This window comes from Ictalurus punctatus, chromosome 4 (assembly GCF_001660625.3).
Source record: "Ictalurus punctatus breed USDA103 chromosome 4, Coco_2.0, whole genome shotgun sequence".
In the NCBI taxonomy this organism is placed as follows: domain Eukaryota; kingdom Metazoa; phylum Chordata; class Actinopteri; order Siluriformes; family Ictaluridae; genus Ictalurus; species Ictalurus punctatus.
The window spans coordinates 27,063,905-27,079,629 of NC_071284.1; the positions used below are offsets into that span (position 1 = coordinate 27,063,905).

A 15,725-nucleotide genomic window follows, 5' to 3' on the forward strand; every position below is an offset into this window, starting at 1 on the left:
ACAATCACTGCAAGCTGCTTATTTAACCAGCGGAAGCAGAATCTGTTCAGCCTTTTGTGATACCTTTTATTGTTTCTTGAAATGAATCTCACAATTCTCCCTACAAATAATCCAAGATGAATTGTTGCTTGTTAATTTAGGAACACTTTGAGTGGCGGTCACAACACTTACATATGCCCTTCCTGACAAACATACTGTACATGAACATGTATGATATATAAAGCTTATTACAACAAGCGCCAATTGTCATTAAGGCTTTAGTCCCTTTGAGCTGAGTTAAATGACAAATGTCATGGATGTCATGGATTGTGTTAGCACACATACTTTCCAGACTAATAGGTGATTGTAGCTCATGGACCTTTATGGGTCAGAAAAAATATACATAACTGTCATTACAGTGTTCTGGCACTGTTATAATAATAATTAAAATAATTATATACATATATAAAATATGCTTTCCTAAAAGGCCAGAACTCTAGTGGACATCACCTTAGCAAAGGGAAATGCATATTTTGATACTGATACTATTGATTTTGTCATACACATGAACTTTTGCATTCAACCGTAATACCATGTTAATATTACAGGTTCAGAAAGCCAAGGCAAAAAATCAGATCATACATCTATGATGAAACTATTTGGCTGACACCTGGCAAGGAAACTAATCATCTTTCAAGCTACCCAGATTAAAAATTAAGGTAATATTTGAGGACTCCATTAAACCACTCATTTGCAATTTGTACAACCTCATGAGGAAGTGAACTTGCTGAAATAGCTCTTGTATTATATTGGTTCATACACAATGTGCAATGTAATCACTAAAAGATCTAATATGAAAAATGATGATCTGGGATATTTCTTTAGGCAAGCTCTGATAGACTGTGTTCTCTTACGGCAATAGAAGTCTTTGATGGCTCCTCACCGTGTGACGCATAGGTAGCAGGAGGACCACTGACGCTGAAGCGGTTCAGGTTGAGCCGGTGACTGGTTACGTTTTTCTGGGGTTGGAACATGATGATGTGGACTTTAGGAGCAAACATGCAGCCCAGTACCACAAAACCACTGAGACTCACCGATATACACATTGTGGTGGTCTGAACCTAGAGGAGAGACAGTGACAGTTCATTCAATACTTACAATGGAGTTAGCACTGTGGCTGCATAAATGATTAGATGTTATTTGGACATCTTCCATTAACAGGCTAATCTCCCCGGAAGGCTTAGATTTTCTCTTCTAGTGCTTCCCTGACAATCTTTCCTGGATTACAACTGTGACTGAGGCATTAAGCAGATGAAGAATAGATAGGAAGTGAGGACACTAAAATGCAACAAAGGGTTTCCCTTCGATGATGACCTCAAGTAAAACCCTGTTAGAAAGCTAGGAACCCCTAACCATTCAAAGGACCCTCAAAGAACCCAATTTTCTACGAGCATGGAGGGTTTAACATTTAAACATGGTCTCAAGTAGAACCCTATTAGAACTGTAAGAATGTTTACCTATTTAAAGAACCACTAAGAAACCCCCTAATTTCTAAGAATGTGGAGGAACCCTGTTTTCTAGGAATGCAGATAATTTCTCTTCAACTGTAGTCTCTAGTAGAACCATGTTAGAAATTTAAGAACCTTTACCTATCCAAAGAACCACTGAGGAACTCTATTTTCAAAGAGTGTGGGGGGTGCCCTGTTTTCCTAGAGTGTGGAAGTCTTTCTAATGGCACTTTTCCACTGCACAGTATGGCTCGACTCAACTCGACTCTACTCACTTTTTGGGGGCTTTCCACTGTGGATAGTACCTGTCACCTGGCACTTTTTTTGTACCACCTCGGTCGAGGTTCCAAGCGAACCAAGCTGATACTAAATGTGAGCCACACGCTGAGGGAGTAGGGAATTCTCCTTCACGAGTTGTTCTGTATTGTGCCTGAATAAATGTGTGTCATTTAATACATACTTTGCATATGGTAATATTCTATTAATTGAAAATTATGTATCATTGACCCCATTACAGATAAAATTACAAAAAAAGGTTTCTGTCTAAGATTTTTACATCTTGCTTGTTACCGATTTCCAAACAGGCATTTATTGACGTCGCTCCTGTCGCGGCTGAATCTAATTTAGTCATATAGCTCACTATGTAGGTTGTAGAGTGCTGTTATTTTACATCCTTAATAGGGTCCATGTTCAGTGAACAGAAAAGGCATTTGGAATACAGCCTGACTGGGTATTTGTACAAGGCTTCGATAATACAACATTATTCCTGCGTGAAGGTGAGTGGAAGATGGCACCCATGTTAAGGTGGCACTAAACTGCGGTGAAAAGCAAGCTCAGAAAAGTAAAGCGAGCCAAGTCGAGCCGAGCTGTACCGTGCAGTGGAAAGGTGGCTTAAGAGTGTGGAGAAACCCTGTTTCTACATCTAAGGAACCACAAAGGAACCATATATTCTCAGGCTATAAAGGATGCCTGTATCTAAGAGTGTAGAGGAACCAGGGTTTCTAGACACTCTTAGAAAACATGGTTCCTCAAGGGATCTTTGGATGATTATAAGTTCTTAGCTTTCTAACAGGGTTTTCCTTGAGATCATCTTTATAGAAGTAAACCTTATTTTCAAGAGTGTGGATGCTTTCATATTGAAGGGAATAAAGACATGGTATCTGTTTTTTAGTTCGAGTACTCCACTCGACACATGGCATAATAGCAAGAGCGAGACACTATACTTGTCTCAGTTCTTGATAGTGGAATTGGTATTCCTTCATCTGCTTTGTTCTGTCTCTTCCTCTCTGTCTTGTCTTTTTCTCAGCCTGGTCATATCTGTAAAGTCTCACAGTGGTTTGATAGGTGTCAGCACTCTGTGTTACAACTGTGTGTCTCAAAGGACCAGACCCTCTCTTACAGAAATGCTCTTTTTCCACACTTCATTGACTGCAGCCTTGAAAGACCCACAAAACAGACTGAGCAGACTGAGAAACGTCCTGCTCACGTCAGCAGGTCGTGTGTCTATACAGCAATGCAGAGTTAGAGAGCGTGACTTCTGACTGTGTATGCAATCCATATGATACATGACTAATTATCTGAGAAATGCTGAGGAGCTTCATTGCTTGCAATCCACTAATATTCATTATGAAGGGCTGACTGATTCTGGGGTTTTAAATATCTCTCTACTTTTATTCAGCTAATTCCAAGCGTCCTTTGCACGTCTTAGGATGTTATATTATTGTTTATTGGTATGCATCTATGCTTTGTAAGTACAATTCATATATTTATTTATTCATCTGCAATAATGTGTTAGTTATGGTGGAGCCTATCCCAGGAACCCAGCGGAATGCACCCTGGGTGGTATGCCAGTCCATCACAGAGCATTGGCAATACAATTTCCTGATGATTTCAATAACCCTGCCGATTCTCAATTCTCCATTCCATTTTATAAACTCTGTGTAACTCAGTAACATTTAAATCAATTCAGTTCATTCCTTTTCATTATACAGACGGCACATACCCTGTAGTCACTAGATGTGACATAGAAGATGGGCAGGAAGGCAAGCCAAATGATACACGTGGTATACATGGTGAAGCCGATGAACTTGGCCTCGTTGAAGTTCTCAGGGCACTTGCGGGTCTTGAAGGCGTAGACAGTGCAGAGCACCACCAGAACAACATCGTAGCTGAGAGACAACAGCATGCTGGAATCCCGGACATTGCATTTGAGAATGACCGTCTGACGCTTCTCAGGCAGTGTGAAGCGCCGAGTGCCAGGTAACTCCAGCAGCAGCCACAGAGACACAAGCAGAAGCTGGACAGAGATAAGTGCCAGACAGATGAATACCTGTGAGCTAGGGCTGATAAAGCGTGGCCGCTGTACACCACCATCTTTCACACCACTGAAGATGCGGGCGATGCGGTTGGTCTTCGTCAGCAATGCAGAGTAGCAGACTGCGAAGGAGGTTCCAAGGCCGAGACGCCGCAATGCACACACGGCCGGCGAAGGCTTGGCAATAAAGACAAAAGTCATGGAGTAGGACATGAGGACTCCAAGTAGCAGGATGTAGCACAGCTCCCGGCCAGAGGCCTTGACCAGTGGTGTTTCATTATGGCGGATAAATACGGTGAAGACCAGTGAAGTACAAATGAAGCCCACGCAAGCGATGGAGACAGGCCCAATAGCCCAGGCATCCTCCCACATGATGTAGTCCTCAGGCAAGTCGTAGCAACCACTCAGGTCTGCCCGAGGCCACTGGCCCAGGGCACAGGGTGCGCAAGTGAATTCATCCGGCAGATATTCATAGGGCTCGCAAGGTGTGCAGATCCAGCAGCAGTACTCGCCTGCTTGCATCTTCTTCATCTCATTTGGAGCACATGGGTCACTGCATTGTGAGGTGGGAACACCTGTACCACGTGGCCAGCCAATCAGGTACTCGTAAAGAGAAAGTGTTTCTGCCCATTCACCAACATGGATGTAGCCAAACCGGTCGTTACCGGGCATTCGTTGGTAGTTGAAGATGTTATATCGGCCAATGCCATCTCCATATTGATCAAACTTTACCGTGTTTTCTGAGCCAGGAGGGGAGAGTGGAGCTATAGAGAGAGAGAGAGAGAGAGAGAGAGAGAGAGAGACAGAGACAGAGAGAGAGAGCAAGGGGAAGAATAATATTAGGACATTAGGACACAGGACTAAATCACCCATAAACATGTAACTTCAGGACTGTTAAAGAAAGAGAAAGGACTGTGAGTTTAGGGTTTCTCTTTTGTCTGCTTCTTATTCACAGCAAAAACGAAACACCACAAAAGGCAAAATGTGTACTTCTGTGTCTAATACTGACTTCAATTATAATCAGTAAGCGTTACAACATGGCTGCAGGCACACAAAGCAATTAAACAGTAGGCTGCTAAAACCATAGGGGAGCATAATGAACCCCCATGGTTACAAATTCTAAACAAAATGCCAGTATACTGAAATAGGACTTACTATAAACAGCACCATCAGCCTGTGAGAGCAAAGGCATTCATGGTATAAAGGGTTTGCTGTACACTTTACAAGCTCTTTCATTGTGTTTGACTTTATACACCATTTGGCTTACATGAGTTATGAGTTCTCTACTAAGCTTGACACCCACACAATGTCACACACAAAGGTAGGAAATCTTTTCAGTTTAATTGTTGTGGTTTTAAGAGGTACAAACAACACAAAGACCAGTTATACAGTACAGTACAAACTGAGTAGGATACTAGGACACTGAGCAGGATGATCAATGAACATATCAGTGTTTGCTAGCATTAGCCAGATGTTGGACAGACAAAGGAGCTACAACACTATTATGTAGTCAACTCCATAAAAGATACTGCAAAATATTCATGAATTTCAACAGCTGAACAGAATACGTAGTGTCTATTCTGAAGTGATCATTACTATGCCCTTCTCTCTCTGAAGGCTAATTAACGAATGGACTAAGCAACAAAAAAAATCCCCACACTGACACCCATTTCAGAAGCTGATGTTCACTTGCAAATTTGGCAAATGAATACAAACTCTGAGCTGTTAACCAACACTCGGAAATACCCAGGGGTAGAAATGGCAGCATTGTCAGTATGGTCTTTGAATTCCCTCTGACAATTCCTCAACCTCAGTTACATCACTCATAACTGTTCTCAACTAGAGCTGTGCCCTCAGTCAAATGATTTCTGTCTGTGATATTTTAATAATGAATTTAGTTGGTTCTACTTTCCAAAATATAAGCAAACCAGCATCCTAATTTAAACCAGTTTGACCCTGACCATGCAGGCTTCGGATCCTGTGAGATCCTTATGCACACCTGTACTCTCAAGCAAATACACTATGCACCTTTTCTGACTCAGTGGTTAAGACCTTGGGCTACTGTTTGAAAGGTTGTTAGTTCAAATCCCACCACTGCCAAGCTGCCACTCCTGGGCCCCTGAGCAAGGTCCTTAACCCCCAGCTGCATAAATGAGATAAATATAAGCTGCTCTGGATGAATGCCAAATGCCATAAATGTAAATTTGCATCTGTATTTATATCCATATAGAACATTATCTGTTCAATCTGAATCATGAATTTGTATTTGCTTACATCGCTGTTGGGTTTAATTTTGAGACTGAAGTGATTAACAGCTTTAAGTAATTCATCTTGTAGTTAACATAATTCGAGTTTGACATGAATACATTATTAGTGTTATGTATAGGTAATAGCAAAGCACTATATGTACAAATGGATAACAACCAAGGTCGTAGTCATGGTAACAGTTACCATAACAAAGGATGGAAAAGTGATGTATACCCTGTCAACACATTCGTGCTTCAAAGCCAAATAAACAAATCAACTCTGTTAGATAGACAGTTGATATTTCAATCTCGTAGAGAAAAGGGATATGCTGGAAAATCACACACCGTGAGAAAAAGAAGAAGCTGCATCTGAGGCTGTAAAATTGTTCTGTAGTGTACCAAAAGGGATAAAGAAGAGTGAAACCTCAGTTATGATGATTATGTACAATGCGACAAAAACCTTTGTCATACGGTGTATTATGTAAGAAACATGGACATGAGTGCGTTGAATGGTGCTTAACGCTGGTCTCGGGAAAGTCCGTGTGTGATTTATCACTGCAAGTATAATTGCTCTGAGGGGAAGGATGACTCGTCAGATAGGGAAAAGAGGTTAGGCATTATGAACCCCATCCATCACGATGATAATATCTACGTGAGCACTCACACACGCATGCACATACTGTACAAATGTGCACAATGCACGTACACACACACACACACACACACACACACACATTCTGACACTACATGTACTCGAAGAATGCATGCACACAATCCCCACATTTCAGCACTTCATCTTACTAGAACAAATGAACATTTAGTTTATCTGTTCATCTCAATTTTACAACATCAACACTTAAGCATTAATCTTTGTACTCAGTAGACGCTCTACACGCCCTCAGATTAAGTAATCAGCGTCTGGTAACAGGATAATTACCTTTAATAAAATTACTCAGGACAAACACAAATTGCAGTTAATCAGCTTGCACTGAGGCTCCGGGGGAAGTGGTGAACATTTTGTAAAGCGTCAAAAGCTTCTTAATACAGGGTGAGACAAAATAAAGGGGATTTATGTTCCTATTTATCTAAATTATGTTTTATATGATTAAAGTATAATAAGTGTATTATCAGGAAAGCAAGTGAAACTTTATATACAGTTGAGTGCAAACATTTGCACACCCTTGACAAAATACAAAAGGCAAAGAAATTTAATTCACACCAATTACAGACATTTAATGTGTTAGCGTTCACAAACTTTTTATTGAAGTTTCTTAATTATCACCAAGATAAATACAAGACTTTGGTATTATAAGCCTCTGACTTTTTTTTTTACAGCATCAACCAACAAATTAAAAACAGAATCACTAAACATATATCACAGATACTGCCATCCATCCATCCATCCTTACATCCATCCTTCCACCCTTACATCCATCTGTCATCCATCCTTCCATCCATCCATCCTTCCATCCTACTATCCATCCATCCATCCATCCCTCCATCCATCCTTCCATCCATCCATCCATCTATGCATCCATCCTTCCCTCCATCCTTCCATCCATCTATCCATCGATGCATCCATACATCCATCCAGTTTCTATTCCACTTATGCTACACAGGGTCACAGGGAGCCTGGAGCCTATCCCAGGGAACTTGGAGCATAAGGCGGGGGACACCCTAGACAGGGTGCCAATCCATCGCAGGACACAATCACACGCACACACACACACACACACACACACACACACACACACACACACACACACACACACACACACACACACACACTCACTCACACACACCCGTTAACACACTACGGACAATTTAGAAATGTCAATCAGCCTACAGCGCATGTCTTGGGGCACCTGGAGGAAACCCCGGAAGCACGGATAGAACATGCCATCTCTGCACACAGGGCAAAGGTGGGAATCGAAATTCCAACCCCGGAGTTCATAAGTTTGCTCCCTTTCTAAATGTGATATATAAATATATATTCTCGAATAATGTGTATGCCCAACCTCTTTTGTATCTTTTGAACAACTTTTGATCTCTCAGTTGTAATATTCAGCCCTCATACTTTCTTATTTTGTTCTAACTCTGCCAGAATGCTTGGCCAGTCTTTTCTCTCTCTTCCTGACATGTCTGTAACGCTGCCAGATGTCATACAATGGCTTATTTAAATAAAGTCTGGAGACGGAGTGGGTTAGAGGAAACCTTGATTTCTTTATTCTTGCTACTGCTTGAACTTTTTAGTAAGGGCAGACAATACTCTCAGCTAAATGGCATGGAGAGAAATTGTGGGGCTGTAGAAATGAGGAGAACTCTAATAACTCGGACTAGAGATATGGGTGACTTCTGCTTTACTCTAATCAACCAAGAATTCTGATTAAAGAGCCTTGGATAGGACTTGTTGAATACCAGAGAGATGGGAGGCACCTCCAGGGTTGGGGGTTCGATTCCCACCTCTGCCCTGTGTGCGTGGAGCTTGCATGTTCTCCCCATGCTTCGGGGGTTTCCTCCAGATACTCCGGTTTCCTCCCCCAGTCCACTGTATGTGATTGAGATGTGTTGGCACTTGTGACCCAAGTCCCTTTGGATAGGCCCCAGGCTCCCCTAGAGTCTGTGCAGGATAAGAGGGAAAGAAAACGGATGGATGGAATACAAAAGAGGAGACTTGGAGGTGGTAGGTGTGGAAACTTTCTCACTAGTGGAAAGAGAGAGATGGGAATTTATAGAATGATAACTAGTTTAAGGTGTGGAGTTTAGACATCTAAAATCATTGTTGCTGAGGACAGCAATCTTACAAATATAGAATCGACAATCAACTCTGTATTAGGACGTTAGTAATACGTCCTCATTTACCTGTTGCGTTGAAATAAAAGTCACTAAATACGTATATTGCGTTAACAAAAATACTGCCAATGCAGAAACTAAAACAACTGCCTCACAATCAGAAGATGGAACTTTTCTTTCGTAACTGTTAGTCTTGTTGCATTTACATTTTATGTTTAACTTATTGGAATTCTTTTTTTGTAAATACTATACACTATTGTAAAAATAGAAGTACATTTTCATGTTTCCCAACACCATGTGATGTGCAAACTGCACTCAGTTGTAGCTATTGATCTGAATGGAGCTGGAGCAACAGTACAGGCTAGGTGAGAATAAACATTCCATGTTCATACACAGATTGTCTAAGAAAATAATGAATTATGCATCCAGCTGACAGTGTTTTAGTGGTAAATGTTGTTCTAAATAAACATGATGAACCACAGCAATGGAATGGAGCTCAAGGTATTAAAACTAACAGAAAGAAAAAGAAGGTACATAGAATAGTAGATCATGTAAAGAGACTCTGTGGAGATAATTATGGATTATAATATATGCTGTATATACTAAGCTATTGAGTGCACAGGCACAAACATAGCGTAACAGAATTTCTTGAAGGTCATCTCGTCCTCTGAGAAAAAAACGAGTCAAACACTGTTACAACCTTTAACAAATATATACAGGTTTTTTATTCTCTGTGTCACATAGTCAGACAAAATGAGAGCTATTTTGTCATAATTGCGCTCTCTCTCTCTCTCTCTCTCTCTCTCTCTCTCTCTCTCTCTCTCTCTCTCTCTCTCTCTCACACACACACACACACACTCTCTCTGTCTCTCTCTCCTCTCTAAAGTACTGTTTGTCAGGTCACTTTAAACTCCTTACACTCCATGGTGACATGGTGCCCTGTTGCCTGTCAGTTCTGTCATGCAGAAACTGAGCTTGTGCAATCGGTGACTCAGGTTCCATAACATCTTACAAGTGGAGAGGAATAAACGACTCTCACGTCTCTTACAGCCAACTCTCACATCCTCTCACTCCTCCACACGATCTCCACGACCTGTTAATTACATACCACTGAATATATAGACAGGTGACAAATGAAAGGAAAAATGTTGGCTCAGTCATCATGTAGGGGGCATTTATTTTTGCTGGCATGCTTTGGTCCACTTAGAGAGTCATTGCAAATCAATACAAAGTTCTTCTGACTGATCACCATTATCCAGTATGGTTACAGAGACTTGTATAATCAGTGCCAAGGTGAGTTAAAGTTGCTTTGCGGCCCAACACCTTACTAAACCACTATATTGTTTTTTCCTTTAATTTTTCACCCGTCTATATGTAAGACGTTTTACACCAAAATATAGCTTTAAAGTATTAATATACACAAAGGCCAAGGTTTTTTCCCCAATTACCACATATTTAAAAGGTAAAACAAAAACAAAGCACAGCCCATAAGAAAGTTAATAAAAAGCTTTGTTACTCCTTAGGAGCAGAGATTAAGCTTGAGCGTAAACAAACACTACAACTGCTTGGGTCACCGGTTATTCACGGCACAAAGTCAGAAAGTTGTCTAGAAATTAAGTATCCATCCATCCATCCATACATCCATCTGTACCGCTAATCCTACACAGGGTTGCAGGGATCCTGGAGCCTATCCCAGGGGACTCGAGGCACAAGGCAGGGGACACCCTGGACTGGGTGCCAACCTATCACAGGGCAGAATCGCACACACTCTCACACACCCATTCTCACACTATGGAGAATTTAGAGATGCCAATCAGCCTACAACACATGTCTTTGGACTGAGGGAGGAAACTGGATTACCTGGAGAAACCCCCCGAAGCATGGAGCGGACATGCAAACTCTGCGCACACAGGATGGAGGTAGGAGGTGGGAAAACATGCTAACCACTTTTTTAAGTATATTCAGTGTATTGTGCATCTGGAAATGCAAATTATTCTTATCATTATACAGATAACACACCCAGACAGCCATCCATCCATCTTCAATATCACTTATCCTACAGGGTCAAAGGGAACCTGGAGCCTATCCCAGGAGGCATGGAGCACAAGGCAGGGTACACCCTGGACCGGGTCCCAGACACCCATTACTTATTAAATTAAACGAGCAAGTGGCACAGAAAAAGAATAATGAAATCTGAACTACGGTGAACTCATCTTCACCTGAAGAACGATGACTGAGCAAGTGTGCGCAAGTGTACTATTACAAATTAAATAGGTGAATTTACAACCGTTACAATATAAAATAGTATTTTACATCATCTGCATAGCTGCAGTGAATGACGTCTAAAACACATTCATACCAGACACATTCACATCCACTATTTATGAGTTCATGCATCAGTGTATGAATGCCTAATCGGTTCTGGTGTATTTATGTATTCTGCGTAACAAAGGGCTAATTTTCTTCTCTCAGCCTAGAAAGCCATATTGTTTCACTGCTGCATCAAACTTTTACAAAAGACACAAAACTATCCTGGCATTCCAGACATGAGGCGATATAACTGTAGGTTTACACAGCACTCATTAGACGCGCTGACTAATTGAAACACGAACGAAATCAGAGCAGCTGCACAGACTCACTTATGCTTTTTATCTTGTTTTATGAGACGAGGCCTTGCTGTATTCAGTATCAGCATGCATAATCTGGAACAGTCCCCGTCAAACTGCATAATGGCATAATGAAGCTGGATTTTAGTCAAACAGTTAGTCCAAGTCCTTAATGGCATAATGAAGTTGGATCGTAAGAAGTCTCAGATTGGGTGGGAATATGCCATGGTGAAGCGATCACAGTTAACAACAACAGATGGTAGCTGACAGCCACGTTTGTTGTCATGCAAGTCACAACGAGCCTCGTTGCCAATGACGACACCTGATCATTAAGCTGTTCGATACAGGGTTGAAGATTTGCAGTGGAAGGCAATAACAATGCTACTTTACTGCTAGCAAAGCGAATTTAATGCCTTACTGCCATTCTTTAAGTATCCAGATTGTTCATTAAAAAAAATACATGTGGCTTGTAAAATAAATGAAACATTTGCTTATGGGCTTGTTTACATATAGGATTGTAGATTACATACACACTATTAATTAGGCAAACATACTGTATGTGCTTACTGAAAAATAGCACTGATTCATTACAAACAGCAATGAATTGCAAAACAACAGCAAAATCATTTAAAGTCCCCATGAAGCACCTTGAAACGCTCAGCGTTATTCGATGTTTTGACATAATTTCCACTTGAACAGGAAGTCAGTGTGGGACCTAGTAAGTGGCTCCTCCCAAAATAGCTAATAAAGTTTAGCTTACCTCACAGCTCAGGCAAAGCCATACCTGACATCTACCATATAGTAGTACCATGGATGTGAGCCTTGGAAAACTGAATAAAACGTGTGCATTCGAACAACCAACGATACATTTACGACCTGTGCTTGCTGATATGACTCCTCTCACTCAACAACGGCAACATCGGCAAGGTGATTTCTATAACGTTGGGGCGGCACACTTCAGATTCTAAAGATCATTTGACGGGACAGAAAATCTGATCAGAAGCTGAGGTGCAGAATGATGTCATCAAAACTGTTGATCCGCAGTGGTGGTAGAGAGAGACTGTACATTTTGAATGCATATATTGTCTAAACACGAATTTTGTCATTTGTTTTGGGCACACTAGCTTCTAGATAACCTTAAGGCTAACATATTCATACTGAAAGCCACAAAACTTTAATTTTGATGTCATGGGGACTTAAAGGTTCATTATAATAACTGCAGAAGAATGTTATTTCTGTAAGGGGTATGTGAAAAGGCATCCTAGGGAAAAGCAGCTGAAGTTATAGGGAATAAGGGAGTCTGGTGTAAGAGAGGCATTTCTTTATACAGTCTGAATATGTCATTCAAAGAGTTGTATTTGTTGTTGATGACACTTATTTTTCAGCCAGGCAAATAATGCATAAAATTTTATTTTTGCTTTTGACAGAATGTTACTCCTGGATGTAATACAAAACGGCACAGATTCAATAAGCGACTTGTAGACAGCCTTTATAACGTCGTCATTTATGTTAAAACTTCCCAGATTTCTTGGTATTAAAAAAAAATGTCTTGGATCTTTTTGTTTGCGTGTGTTGTGATTCATTCTCCATGCCTGGACCACCTCTTCGTATGAACTGAGTGATCAGATAACAAGACAAGACACATTTGACCCAAATCAGTCCTGTACTCACAGTAACTCTGTCCATTCGTGATGGATCTGAATACCAGATCTGAATGTGGTTCAAATTCCCACCTACACAACTTTTCTTTCTTTTCCACAGCATGTCTACTGGTGCTGAACAGTCGTAATTTGTCTGAAAATAAATCTTCTTTTTATAAGTGAACGTGATGAAAACATTTTCAGCATGTCACACCGATATGGCGGCTCTAGAACAAGGAACACTGGTTAAAACCTGTTCACCAATCACCTGAAACTCACTGTAGGCTGTGCCATTAATTTTTTCAACAGACCATCCTGAAGCAACTTGATGACCTGGTGAATTTTACAATGATTGAATGCAAAATGTCTCAAAACTAGCATTATGTCAACTAATAAAATGGAGGTAAGCAATATATATCACTTGCAGGATGCCTAAAAGATGACTACTCACTTTTTAAACATAAATATACGATACGAGTACAAGTTTAAAATATATATATATATTCAAGCCACAGAATATACATAAATAGATCATTTTAAAGTATTAAATGTTTTTATATTCAGTGCACTATTTAATGCCTAAAATTATATTTGATGTGACACTGATAAGTCACATACTGTAACAAGGCCAATAATGTAGGGGTCTATTATCAAGCCTAAAAACTTAACCAGTAGTAATAAACAGAGAAGTCAACACTCAGTATTTTTGCACACTGGAATGACAAAACCTCACAATGTGCTGACTGAACAGATATAAATACAAGGAAGTCAATGAGCATTAACAGAAAACAGCTGCGCTCGATAGACAGGTGAGTGAGAGTGAACCAATGTCTGGACTGGATTGGATTGTGGTGGTTCCTAGATTACCAGTGAATTCTTTGAGTATGCGGATTCCCATCATAGAACATTATCCATCCATCCATCCATTTTCTGTACCGTTTATCCTACACAGGGTCACAGGGAGCCTGGAGCCTCTCCCAAGGAACTCAGGGCACAAGGTGGCGGACATCCTGGACAGGGCGCCAACCCATCATAGGGCATCATCGCACATGCATTCACACACCACAGACAATTTGGAAATGCCAAACAGCCTACAGCGCATGTCTTTGGACTGGGGGAGGAAACCTCAGAAGCACTTGGGGAACATGCAAGCTCCACGCACACAGGGTGGAGGTGGGTTTGAATCCCCAACCCCGGAGGTGCGAGTCGAACGTGCTAACCACTAAGCCACAGCACATTATTTTAGTAATATTCAGTTTCAGAGAGCTCTCCTCTAATCAGCTAGTGAGTGCTTCCACACACTTAAAATAAAAGAGTTGTCCATTAGAAATCCCACAAGTGCCATGCCTATGCATATTTGAAATGATTGCTGTTTTTTGTTATTTCACTGGTGTAAATTAAAAACAGTGCAGGAGATAGGAAGCAGCCTTAGGGGGCTTTTTGGATTTTATAGTCGGCATAAAGCCATTTACCACATGCTGTGCCCTGTCACATAGAAAGTTTTGTATCATCAAGTTGCTTCAGGATGGTCTGTTCTAGGGTTGTAACTGAAATATATGAAAGATATAAATAGATTATTTGGAATGAACAGATAACGTGTCCTAAACAGATATAAATATCTGTATAAATACAGATATGAATAGCAGGCATACTATTTATTTTCCGAGAACACCAGAAAGGTTCAGATTTCAATCTGTGGTTGAAATTAGAGGTGTGTATCGGTACAGGGATCCCACGAGTGGGATTTTTACTTTCATGCAGTCTTGATATGAAGCTTGTGGGACAAACAAAGGCCAAGTTTATTAACCAGTCTGGTCAGGGTCACATTGACTTAAATTACACTACTACTTTGTTTATTTTTTTGGAAATAGAGCAACTAAATTTGTTATGGGATTTGGATTTCACCAATTATGAACTGTTGTAGAATGATGCAGAGGAACTGTCAAAGCCAGAATCCACACACCATGCTGACAGTATGGTTTCCATCACCAAGTTGTTAATTTAACTTAGGCAAAGTTTTCCCCAGTGTTTTCTAGTGTTTCCAATGCCATAGTGGTATGGTTTGTGTTTAATTAAAAAAAGGAAACAAAGAAAGAAAACCATGCCCACTTGGGGTTTTAAATCTGAATACAGATACAGATTTGGATATTTGGAGCACTAAACAGACACAGATACAGAGAGTTGCACTGCATTACACATCTATCACTGGGCTGGGGGAGTCGAGGAGGTTCACAACTGGGCATCCTGGACTCCACATTTTAGGCAAACAGCAGTGAGTCCAGGTTTGTCCTCCTTGTTTGCCAGGAGCCATGCTTAAGCCCTACAAACTATTATATCATGCTGGCAGGTTATCCCTCACCTCCACAGAGACTTTGCTGGCAAACTGATTTCTCCATGGCTCAATACAGATGTCAATGTCACTGGCCTATAGTCTCTTCCATCTTTAGAATGATATTCTTGGCAAGAGGGATGATAGTAGTCTATCAAAGCTAGAGCCAATCAGCAACTGCAAATCTGTGCCAAAACAGAACCCTAACTGTGCCAGGCACTCCTGGAGCACAGTGCATTTATATCTTGTATATCTTTCCCATTTTCATTTTTAAATACATTGGGATTGGAATGGCCAAATGGCAAGCCAA

At 40.7% G+C, this 15,725-nt stretch overlaps 1 protein-coding gene across 2 annotated transcripts in view; it reads right to left on the reverse strand.

Annotated features, from left to right (window-relative positions):
• The window catches only part of grm3 (glutamate receptor, metabotropic 3), a 45,232-nt gene that overhangs the window by 5,707 nt on the left and 23,800 nt on the right, over positions 1–15,725 (reverse strand). The window contains exons 4-5 of one of the 2 annotated variants that reach the window (XM_017465235.3): positions 3,490–4,565; positions 923–1,100 (exon numbers count right to left, since the gene is read on the reverse strand). In XM_017465235.3, the coding sequence (XP_017320724.1) occupies positions 923–1,100; positions 3,490–4,565 (1,254 nt within the window). Of the gene's footprint in view, positions 1–893; positions 1,101–3,489; positions 4,566–15,725 lie in introns of both variants that reach the window. The other variant, XM_017465236.3, reaches the window with a different exon arrangement.